Here is an 11,671-nt window from a genome sequence, read left to right on the forward strand (position 1 = left end):
CCCCCTGAATGCCCTGCAGCCGCCATGCAAATCTTCATCCAGATGCCGGCAGGTGTGTGAGACAGGGGCGCCTCAATCCTGGTCGCCCGCGGTCGCCGCCCGCTGGGCCGCCCCGCCTCTCGTCCAGTTTACTCCACGCCTTTCGCCCGCCTACCCTTCAAGCGCAGGCGGAACTGTCACACTGGAAGTGGAGGCCAGCGACACGATCGAGAACGTGAAGGCAAAGATAGAACTGGTGGAGGATGAGCCGGTGGCGGCCGCCACCAATACTATTATAGTAGTACCCGACGCAGCTCCAGTTACCAGTTACCTTCATGGCAGCATCCCAACTACTAACTAGCTGCTCACACTCTGGAGCCAATCCTTGCCGCAAGAGCAGATGCAGGTGTGAGCCATGCCTGCTGTGTGTTGCGCCCGTACCCTGCAGGCATCCCACCCGAGGATCAGATCCTCGAGTTTGCTGGCAGCGTGCTGGAGGATGGGCGCACCCTTGTCAGACTACAACATCCAGAAGGAGTCCACCCTGAACCTGTCGCTTGTGTAAGGGAGGGCCGCGGCACGGTGATGGGTGTGCATGTGCCTGCGTGTTTGCGGTGTTTGCGGTGGTGGGCGAGGCCGCGAGGGTGCGACAGGCAGCGGCGTCGCCAGGAGTGCAGGAGTCTCAGCTGCTTGATCATGATGCCTGGCCGCCGCCCGCCTGCCCTCTCGCAGGGCTGCCTGCGCCGCAGCGAGTGGGCAGTGCAGCATGCCCACGGCCGCGCCGCTGCCGCCCGAGGCCTGCGTGGCCGACGGCCTGGCCTGGAGCGGGAGCGTGAAGAGCTGCTGCAGCGGCTATGCGTTTGGCGAATGGTGCACGTGCGTGCCGGTGGGCGGCTCGGTGGCGCAGGACAGCATTGGTGTCGAGTGCTGCTCCCGGCAGGCCCAGGCTGGCACATGCGAAGCCGGCGCTGGGTAACTCGCCTCCAGTGGAGCCAAGTCAAGTCAATCGTGGGCGGCAACGCATCGAGCCAGCACACGCTGTGCACCAGATTCGAAAAGTTTCTTAGAGACTAACCAAATTGCTTATGTACTAATAATAAGTTCACAGGTCTGCTCTGGCGTGTCGGATGCGTGGTGGCGGGCGGCAACGGCAGGCGATCCCCGGGGAGCCTCACAAAGTCTGCAGCACCGACCCTGCTGTCTCGGTGCCTTTTTCTGGATGCCAGTCATCGATGTAGATGATCAGCTGATCCGCAATGCAACGGCGTCCGCCGACCACCGGAGCCCAACAGGTGCTATGAAGACAACCCCCCATTTCTCAAACTTCCAAGCATCTCCTTACCCGGGGTGAACTACAACTTTGAATCATTGAAAGCAAACACGCACCGGAGTAGAGCAAACAAAAGTTCGTCACCAGGTGACCCACCACGCAGAATACGCTGCCTGCCGGTCATACCCTCCACGTATATATATGTGGACTATATAGTCCTCCACTGTAGTTGGTGGAGCGGCGGGAGGCAGCGATGCCGAAAGCCCAGCGTCCGTATGGGCGTCACCTTGCCCGCATACACGTAAACCGCCGCCGCCCAGCCCTCTGCGCCTCAAACGAGCGCAAACAAAGCAATTGGGCGGCGCCGGCAAGGAACCGGCAATGTGGCTCTTCGCCGCCGCCGCCGCCAGACGCCTGCCGCCGCCCCTTGGCGACCAACAGGGCGACCTGCAGCCGCGCTGGGCAGCCGCAGCAGCGATGCTGAGCCTGCCAGCCGTATCTGCCTGATTGCAGGCGAACAGGCGCAATGGTCAGCACCGTGCACGCCGATTTGCTGCTGCGGCGAGCAGCCTGCCTGCTAGCCGTCCTTCTCCTCTTGGGTGAGTGCGCCTGAACAGCCGCTGCCTGCCGTCCGCTGGATGCGTTGCTCACCTGCCACAGCGCCGCTCCAAGGCATGCTGCAAGCAGGATGTGCCATCTGCTGCATTCATCCCCCATCCACCATGCCTCCATGGCTGCTGACACCCCGCTCCCAATGCTGCGTCAGGGCTAGCGCCGGCAGCAGAGGCGCAATACGCCAGCGCGGCTGCCGCCCGCGCTGGCGGCGTCTGCAGGCACGGTTGCTTCTGCGCCCCCGGCAAGAACCCGGTCTGCCACCGTGACTTTGTGACCAACCCGCCCAAGAATGTGAGATCAGCGGGCGGGCCTTGCTCGGCCCTGTGCCTGGCATGCGCCACCCGCCCGCCACCCATCGCGGCCCTGCCTCCGGCACTCACCTCTCTCCCCATGCCCCGTTCGCTGTCGTTCCCTGTCTTCCTCCTGCTGCAGGCCATCCTCGTCTCCTCCCCCCAACCCTTCTGCAATGCTCTGGAGCTGGAGCTCTTGGCGCTCGGCACCCGCAAGAAGTGTGCCACGTAAGTAGGCCGCACAACAGCCGCTGCTGCTGCTGCATGGGCCTGCCTGGCATGGCTGCCGCTGCAGAGGCTGCGCCTGCCTAGCAGCGCCCCACACGCCAGCCGCTGCATGTTGGGCTTGAGCCGCCGGTGCCATCCTCACTGCAGCGGCGCATCAAGCAGTGCTGCAGCATGGGGCAGGAGGGGCGGTGGTGGGCTGCCTTGAATAGCGCACGCCGAATTGCATGCTGATCAGTTGCTCGCCCGGCCTTGCTGCAGCACCCGGGGGCGGCTGATGGACTGCATGCGCCAGCGCATAGATCCTCAGACGCCTAAGCACATCTGCGACTTCCACCCCTCCCTGAGCGCCGCCGCCTGCGCGTGCCCCGCCAAGGCCAAGCTGTGCCCCCAGCTGCGCCGCCTCAGCACCGCCGCCTTTGGGCCCTACATCCCCGATGAGGTGGAGCGGCTGATGGGGTGCGCGCCCCGCGCCATGAGCGCCGCCGCAGCCGAGGGAGAGCCGCCCAGGATTGCGTCGGGAGATATCTGCGCTGGGTACGCGCCACAGGTGGGCCTCGGGGGTGGCCCATCAGCTGCCAGGTGGTGCATGTGTGTGTGTGTGTGTGTGTTGTGTGCCAGACAGGTGCGGGGCATCTAGGTGGTCCCTGCGGCGGAGTGGGGCAACCGGAGGCAAGCCGAGCGCCTGCCCGGCTGTGAGCACGCGCCAGCAGCTAGCCCGGCTGGCACACACGCCACGTCGCGCCATTGGCGCATGCCGGGCCCCCCTCCACTCCCTGCAGGTCAACTCCATCATGAAGCCGGTGCTTGCCAAGTTCTGGCCCGACGTCAGCGCACACATCCCCGACCCGTTCAGGCGCGTGCCTGCCGCGGGGGAAGGCGGGGCGACGTGGGTGCCTCAAAGGAGTCCAGTGGCGTGCCTCAAAGGAGTCCAGCCCCGGCTGTGGCCCCTGCTGCCAGCCCCTTGCCCAGAAATTGCACGCATGCTCGCACACACAACCCATTCCCGACCCCAGCCAGCCAGTCCTCTGTGGCCCTGCTCCAACACCCACGCTCCGCCTGCTGCCTCCCCGGCGCGGACACTCATCCACAGCTTCCGCAGCAAACTCATTCACAGCTGCCTGCCTGCCTCCTGGCCCCCTGCAGGCTGATTGACAGCACGGGGTCTTCGTTTGAGGACATCGACATTGGGCCCTACTGGATGAGGGGCAAGATGGGGCTGGACGAGCTCAAGGTGGGTTGAGCTCAAGGTGCCACGTGCCACACCAGGGAACAGGGGGAGCTTTGCGGGGAGCTTCGCGGGGAGGCGACCAGCTGGCCAGCCCTTCGCCGCCACCTGCACCCGCCCTCCTCTCCCCCTGCTTCCGAGCGTGTGTGCAGGGCCTGAAGCGCATCGTGCTGCCCACTTTGGAGATCACGGAGGTGATGCAGTGCGCCAACCTGAGCGCCATCCAGGTGGGGCGCGGCGCAGCGCAGCACAGCACAGCACAATGCCATGCTGGTGCCATGCTGGTGCATGGTGCCGCCCATGCCCCCGCCGGTGCCACTGCCCTTGCCCCGCCTCTGCAGACCCGCATCAAGCTGTCCACCGAAACGACCGACCTGTCCATCTGGGGCGGCCTGGGCCTCTACTTTCACTCCTCCTTCTGGCCCAACTTCAACACCGAGGCCTCCCTGAAGGTCACCTCCCGCAAGGCGCGGGTCACCATGCTGGTGACCACCAACGCGGGCCTCATTCCTTGTGAGGCTGTGGCTGGCTGAGTGTGCTGGGCCGTGCTGCGCTGTGCTGTGATGTGCTGTGCTGTGCTGGCCGCATGGCTGGATGCCCCTGGCTGGCAGGCTGGCTGGTGCTGGCTGCCTGGCTGGCCGCGTGCGGCGCGGCAGCGTGTGACTGCCGCAGAGGCTGGCGGCGGGCCACCGGGCGCCGCTGCCGTGGCTGCCCGCCCCTCCCACGCTCACTCCAGCTGCGCGCTCGCTAGGGCCAACCGTTCCTTTCCGCCTGTGCCGCTGCAACAGCCGCCACCGGGCTGCAGGCGGTCGCCGCCGTCACTTCCATCGATGAGCTGAAGCTGGAGCTGGGTGATGTCGACTTTTGTGAGCAGCCCGCCCCGCCCGCCCCGCCCCCACATGGCTGCCGCAGCTGCGGGCGGGCTCGCCGCTCTGCTTGCCCTGCGCGCCTGCAGCTGCCCCCTCCATGCCAGCCGGCCTGGCATTTGGCAGCGCCTTGCTCGCCAGCGGCCCCTCGCCGTGGCGCTGCTGCGTGGTGGGGCCTCCCCACGCCAGTCTGGCTTCGCTCAGCACGGCGGCTTGCGGGGGCTTGCGGGCCAGCAGCCGAGCTGAACCCCAACATCTGCTTGCCTGTGCGTGCAGCGGTCAACTTCCCATTCCTCATCGGCGGCCTCTTCTCATGGTGGGTGCCGGCCCGCCGCTGCTGCCGCCGAGCTGCAGCTGCCGAGATGCCTGCGCGCGCTGCCACGATACCTTGCTGGCTTGCGGGCAGGCAGCCCTCTGATCTGCCTCGCCGCCGCTGTCTCCACGACCTGCGCTGAGAGTCGCCGTGCGGTGGTGCCGCTGGCCCTGCCGCTGCCACCCTGTAGGGTGCTCGACTATGCTGTGGCGGGGGCGCTCAAGACTGTGCGCTCCCTGTGGGTCACCATGGACGAATACCTGTCGGAACAGCTGCTGCAGCTCGTGTTCCGGCCCTCGCTTATGAAGTACATGCAGGCGGCGGTACAGGTGGTGTGAGTGGGACCCTTCCCACCTGCCCCTCCCCATCACCGGCCAGCCCGCCGCCACCAAGCACGCACGCCGCCACGATCCTCACCATGATAGCCTCCCAACATCTGATGCTGCATGCCAGGCCCACACGGCGGCAGCGCTGTAGGCTGTATCGACATGGATCAAGCCTGAGCTGTGTGCCTGTTCGCCTCCCTGCATGCTACACTGACAGGTGTGCGTGTGCACGGCGATGCTGTTGATTAAACCGCAGCCCTCGACAGCATGCGCATGAGCAGAATAGCAGGCAGATAATCAGAACGCGAGCGGAAGTGACCTTGAAAACACTGGCGGCACGAGACTCGGGGCTGCAGCAGGCAGTGCCAGGATGCGCCCGCTCAGCTCTGCCGGCAGGGATGGCATGCCCCGCTTCGCTCCCGCCAGGCTCAACGCCACTGCCCGCAGCCGCATGCGCTGGTCCTTCCCCAGCCGCCCCACCAGCCACCCCGCCTCTGCAGTCGGATCGCTCCAGGACGGCTGGCAGCGCTCGAGCCAGGTCGGGGCAGGGCGCAGGAATTGAGTGCCACTGCTTCCGGCTGAGCCTCAGGCGAGTCCCCAGATCGGCAAAGAGGCACGCAGAGCGCTGCTGTACTGCAGCAGGATCTTCAGGGCTGGCTGCGCCGCTGGTGCTGCCCGCCCCAGGCAGCGGGCCGTCTCCAAGACTTGCTGTTCTGTGCGCCAGAAGCCATAGTCCGGCACCTGGTCCAGCGGCCAATGCAGGGGTGTGTCACCAACTTCATCCTGTGCAAAAGCCAGCTCTGGCGCCACCTCCACTGGCAGCAGCAGCTGCATACCTGCTGTTTTGCAGCGGCAGGCGGCGCGGTGAATGGGGGCCCGCTTGATTGCGTTGGGCATTGTGGCTGCAGCGGGTGCTGCCGACAGCAGCAGTCTCTCCACTTCAATGTTCTGACAGCCAGCAGCATGGTGCAGCGGTGTGTAGCCGACACTGTCCACTGCCATGGCTGTGGCTGGGGCAGCCTCCAGCAGAAGCCTCACCACCCCCGGATGGCGGCGCCAGCTGGCCTAGTGCAGCGACAGCCTGCCGTTCACGTCGTATCGATCCGCCCGAGCGCCTCCCGCCAGCAGCCGCCGCACCGCCGCCTCGTCGCTGTCGAGAACTGCATGAACAAGCAGGCTTCCCATCATACGGTGGCGCATCGGCAGAAGTCTCAAGTCCACCAGTCTTAAGTCTACTTAAGAGTGGTGCCAGCGGCGGCGACCGCAGGATCCATCCCCGGGGCGCTTCACAACGCCTGCAGATTGGTGCCCTTCTCTGCATATCGATCATCGATGTCGGATCTGGCGGTGAGCATGCTGTCCACAATGGCGTCTGCCACCCAGGACGCGTCCGGACGCTCATACCCCAAACATGTGCTTCCGAAGACGCCACTCCCCATTCATCAGCATCAAATCACCAAATACATGCGCTGTCACCCGCGGTGAAGCAAACACTCGACGGAAAAGAGCACACCTTTCACCACCAGGTGATCAACACACAGAGTGGGCCTTCGTTCCGCTCGCATTGCTTGACGCAGAGGCGGGACGCATCGATGCCGACAGCCCAGCGCCTGGATACCCAGCTTCGTGAACCACGGTGCATCCCATGGCCAGCGCTGGCCAACGCTCACGTGCCCTACAAATGAAACGCCGGCACCCAGCCCTCAACGTCATAACCGCGCGCAAACGCTTATCGGGCAGCGCCGGCAAGAAACCGGCGATGTGACTCCTCGGCGCCACCGCCGTACACCACCCACCCGCTGGCGGAAACCAGGGCACTGCAGCCTGGCAACCGCACTAGCGATGATGAGCCTGCCTGCCTCGTCTCCCTGAGCGCAGGTGCACCGGCGCAATGGTCAGGTCCGTGCACAACTATCCGCTGTGGCCAGCAGCCTGTCTGCTAGCCGCGGTTCTCCTCGTGGGTGAGAGCGCCTCAGCAGCGCGCTGCCTGCTACCTCCTGTACGCTTGATGCGCTGCCCGCCAGTCACAGCGCCGCTGCAAGGCACGCTGCAAGCAGGGTGCGCCATCTGCTGCGTTCATCTCCCATCCAACATGCCACCCCATGCAGCGCCGGTCGCAGAGGCGCAGTACGCCAGCGCAGCGGCGGCCCGCACTGGCGGCGTCTGCAGGCATGGCTGCTTCTGCGCCCCCGGCAAGAACCCGGTCTGCCACCGCGACTTTGTGACCAACCCGCCCAAGAATGTGAGATCAGCGAGATGGCCTTGCTTGGTCCTGTGCTTTTCATGCCCCACCCGCCCGCCTGCCATCCCCGACCTGCCTCTGACACTCCCCATACCTTGTTCCCTGCCGTTCCTTCCCTTTCTCCTGCTGCAGGCCATCCTCATCTCCTCCCCCCAGCTCTTCTGTAATGCTCTGGAGCTGGAGCTCCTGGCGCTGGGCACCAGGCAGAAGTGTGCCACGTGAGCAGGCTGTGCAGATGGCACTGCTAGTGTTGCACCCCACACACTTGGCTGTGCCGCCGGTGCCACCCTCTTGGAAGCAATGCCTCAAGACGGAGCATGGGGGCCGGAGGGGCGGTGCTCTGCACTATTTACCTTTACCTTTATCTGCAGCCTTGTTTAGTGCAGCCCGGAATGCACGCGTCCACGTTGCTCGTGCAACCTTGCTGCAGGACCCGCGGGCGGCTGATGGACTGCATGCGCCAGCGCATAGATCCTCGCCCTCTGACATCCAAGCGCATTTGTGACTTGCACCCCTCTCTGACCGCCGCCGCCTGCACCTGCCCCGGCAAGGACAAGCTGTGCCCCCAGTTGCGCCGCCTCAGAACCGCCGCCTTTGGGCTCTACATCCCAGATAAGGTCCATCAAGTGATGGGCTGCGTGCCCCCTGCAATAAGAGGTGAGGGCGAAGCGCCCAGGATTGCGTCGGGAGACATCTGCGCTGGCTACGGGCCGCAGGTGGGCATCCTGGCAATCGCCTGGTGGTGGTGATGGGTGTGTGTTTGTGGTCCAAACAGGCAAACAGATGAGGGTGTGTAGACGGTCAGTGCGGCGGGGTGGGGCAACGGAAGGCAAGCGGACCGGGGTACCTGGCTACGGACACACAGAAAACGCTTGCTCAGCTGGCGCACATGCCATGGACCCTCCTCAGACCAACCATCCCGCCCCACCCATACAGGTCAACTCCATCATGAAGCCGGTGCTTGCCAAGTTCTGGCCCGACGTCAGCTCACATATCCCCGACCCGTTCAGGCAAGAAATACAGAAAACACTCCCCTGCGTGTAAACTCATCCACAGCTGCCATTACCCTGCTTCTGCTTGCCGGGATTCCTGCAGCTTGATGAACATGGCGGGGTTTCCTATCAATGACATCGACATAGGGCCCTACTGGATGAGGGGAAAGCTGGGGCTGGACGACTTGAGGGTGGGTGCCCCTGGCTATATTAATGTGCCAGACCGGTGGTACCAGGGCACGAGGGGCAGGTGAAAAGCTGAAGGCGGCCAACCTCCCTGGGGGAGGTGACCGCCCACCAAGCTCCGCCGCCACCTTCACCCGCCCTCATCTTCCTGCTCCTATGCAAGTGTGCAGGGCCTGAAAAGCATCGCGCTGCCCACTGTGGAAATCACAAACGTGATCCAGTGCGCCAACCTGAGCGCCATCCAGGTGGGACACAGCTTGTGGTGCAAAAAGGCGGCGCGGGTCCAGAAGGTTCCGGCCGGCCTGTTTTGTCTTTCTGTGAGAGCGGGGAGCCTCGTGAGAGCGCTGGGGTGACTGCCGAGCGCTGGTCGCAGCGGCAGGATCCTTCTCCTTCTCCTTATTGGCCGCGGCTAAGAAAGGCCTTCTTTGAAGGCGCTGGAGCTAGTGTCTAAACCCTCCGAGAGGGCACAGGTTCGATTCCTCTCATGTCGAAACTTTGTGAGGACAAACGCGGCATAGCTGACCGGCTCAGCGCCAATCCAAGCCAATTCCTTCGGGAACGCCTAATAGAATCGCCAAGGCTTCGGCACAGGCCTCCCCGGGACCCATTCACTACTAGTGGGGGGTACTGCACTTGGCGCGTCGGGCAGATCAAATAATGGTCTACAGCTAGACGTTAAAACCGGGAAGTTAAGCTTGTGGAGGCTCTTCCCCACCTTTACCTTTTCCTTCGGGCGGGGCTGGGGCGGCGGTCGCCTGTTATTACACAGGGGCACTCCAGCACAAAGGGAGAGAAAAGATCATCTTGTCAGGGCATCGAGGCTCCTTATATAGTCTGGCTGCTAGCCAGCTGTCGGCAAAAAAACGAACGGGCGAGGGAAAATCTGTGACAGGTGGGTGAAAAGTCAGTCTGCTGATATGAAAATATCTGCAGGCTGTTTGAATATCCGCGGGCGCGCTTTGATTGATTCGATCTTTCCTGTGTTATTCCTGTGTTACAGTCACCCCGCTATGATAGGCCGCGTGAGCAGACCTTGGGCAGGGGGCACACGTGATCAAGGGGCATCAAGAGAGGGGGTGGACCATGGAGCACCCTCTCCATGGCTCCGACCACCCTCCCCCCAGCTGAGCGTCCCAGGGTCACCCCACCCTGGCCCCGCTCCCCGTCCTGCCGGACACGCAACCCCCACAACGTGGTGGGGGACGTGGGGATCCTTAGCAGCTTAGGCCTGCCAGGCCGACGGGTGCCGATGCTGGTGCGGGCTCCCGGCGGCAGGCAGCGCCGCCGCCGGGCACTCAAATGGCATGGGGCACATGGGCCCCCATGCCCGCACATCTCCCAGGCACATGAAAATACCAGAAGGCTGCACATGTAAGGGTGCATGCATTGCAGGCAGGAGTGCAAAGTGGCCTGCCGCGGCGGTCGGCTGTGCCATTACTCAGTCAGCCGCCGCTACCGTGCCGGGCTTGGCGTTCCCATGCCAACATGCCGGCGTGCCATCGCGCAAGGGGCCAGTGAGTGTGTGAGGTGGAAGTGGGGGTGGTGGGGCTGCCGCTGACCGTTGCTTGCTGACGCTGACGCTGCTCTTACCTGCGGGGGGAGGGGGGTGGGTCGGGAGCCAAGGCCGGGCAAAAGATGCCTGGGCCCTACTCAAGGGAACCGGGGGAGTCACTGTGCCAGGGCAGCAGCATGCTCCTCATGGCACCGGTCGGCAAACCGGGCCAGCCGGCCCTGCCTGGCCTGGCCGAGGAAGGCGGCCAGGGAGGGCAAGGCGTGGCCGGGACTGTGGAAGAGCTCAGCATAGGTAAAGGTAAAGGTAAAGGTGGGGAAGAGCCTCCACAAGCTTAACTTCCCGGTTTTAACGTCTAGCTTTAGACCATTATTTGATCTGCCCGACGCGCCAAGTGCAGTACCCCCCACTAGTAGTGAATGGGTCCCGGGGAGGCCTGTGCCGAAGCCTTGGCGATTCTATTAGGCGTTCCCAAAGGAATTGGCTTGGATTGGCGCTGAGCCGGTCAGCTATGCCGCGTTTGTCCTCACAAAGTTTCGACATGGGAGGAATCGAAGCTGTGCCCTCTCGGAGGGTTTAGACACTAGCTCCAGCGCCTTCAAAGAAGGCCTTTCTTAGCCGCGGCCAGCATACTCCTCCCTCAGCCCAGCGTATAGGGGGCAGTCATACACTGCGTGGCGTACGTCCTCTAGAGGGGCCTGGCAGTGGGGGCATGGGCGCTGGGTGCGGTCCAGCCGCTGCCACCGGCCTGTCTCCTCAGCCATCCAGTGCGACCCCGTGCGCCACTGCGCCAGGCGCACCCGGCGCCGGCGCTCGGGCACATCGCACAGGAACGACGCAGGCGTGTAGGCCTCCGCAGAGATGCTGCCCCCCCACACGTCCTCAATGTACCGCTGCACCTTGACGGATGCATGCGTGTACGAGGCAACATGGCGCTCCAGGAGCGCTTCCGCCAATTCAGGTATGGCGACCCCCTCGTCAGCAGTCAAGTCGCAGGGGGCGCCGGCCGCCGCGAGAACGCGGCTAACCTGCGCTGCCCAGGGCTGCCGGGCCAGTGGCAGCCCTGTGTCCGTGTCGGCAGCCAGCGCAACGCTATCCAGCATGGCAAGACGGGCGACCCGCTCGCCGCCCATAGCCTGCAGGTTGCTCACAAAGCGTGCAACCTGCAAGGTCCAGTAGGCGGGCAGCGGCAGCTGCCCCGTCTCTGCCAGCACAATGAGGGCTGGGGTGCTGTCCCGCACACCCAGCAGCCCTCGCAGGTACTCCAGCTGTACCCGCTCGCATGCCGTCCTGCCCTGCAGAATCAGCTGCGGCGCCCAGATCTCTGCCCCGTACGACAACGTCGGCAGGACGTAAGACTTGAACGCACGCATGCTGAGCAGGGGGTCCTGCAACCCATTCTCGGCCAGGCGGCGACGCAGCAGGTGCATCGCGCGCCGCCCAGCCTCCGCCCGATACGATGCCGCCGAGGCAAAGGCCTGCCGGCAGTGCAGGTGCACGCCGAGGTATCTGAAGGTGGGGACGGTTTCCACCTCATTGCCGCCGTAGCGGAACCGCTCCTCCGTGGCAGCAGCCCTGCCAGTGGTGTACACTACCACCTGGGTCTTTTTGGTGTTAACCGTCAGGCCC

The 11,671-nt window shown here is 64.4% G+C and overlaps 2 protein-coding genes across 2 annotated transcripts in view; one reads left to right on the top strand and one right to left on the bottom strand.

Annotated features, from left to right (window-relative positions):
- Window positions 1–24: 24 nt before the first annotated feature.
- On the top strand, window positions 25–5,124 carry CHLNCDRAFT_135983 (hypothetical protein; the record flags this gene model as incomplete). The annotated part of the gene is made up of 14 exons (XM_005845907.1): window positions 25–52; window positions 168–250; window positions 428–540; window positions 712–855; window positions 2,083–2,155; window positions 2,297–2,382; window positions 2,641–2,929; window positions 3,162–3,268; window positions 3,526–3,613; window positions 3,760–3,834; window positions 3,949–4,120; window positions 4,396–4,473; window positions 4,750–4,789; window positions 4,977–5,124. 14 exons carry the CDS (start codon window positions 25–27, stop codon window positions 5,122–5,124), a joined length of 1,524 nt encoding a protein of 507 aa, XP_005845969.1.
- Window positions 5,125–10,656: 5,532 nt separating this feature from the next.
- The window catches only part of CHLNCDRAFT_135985 (hypothetical protein), a gene marked incomplete at both ends in the record, with an annotated part of 1,691 nt that continues 676 nt past the window's right edge, over window positions 10,657–11,671 (bottom strand). Inside the window, one exon of the mRNA XM_005846034.1 lies at window positions 10,657–11,617. Coding sequence (XP_005846096.1) covers window positions 10,657–11,617 — 961 coding nt within the window. The remainder of the gene's footprint in view (window positions 11,618–11,671) is intronic.

This window comes from Chlorella variabilis (genome assembly GCF_000147415.1).
Source record: "Chlorella variabilis unplaced genomic scaffold CHLNCscaffold_15, whole genome shotgun sequence".
NCBI classification, from domain to species: Eukaryota; Viridiplantae; Chlorophyta; class Trebouxiophyceae; order Chlorellales; family Chlorellaceae; genus Chlorella; species Chlorella variabilis.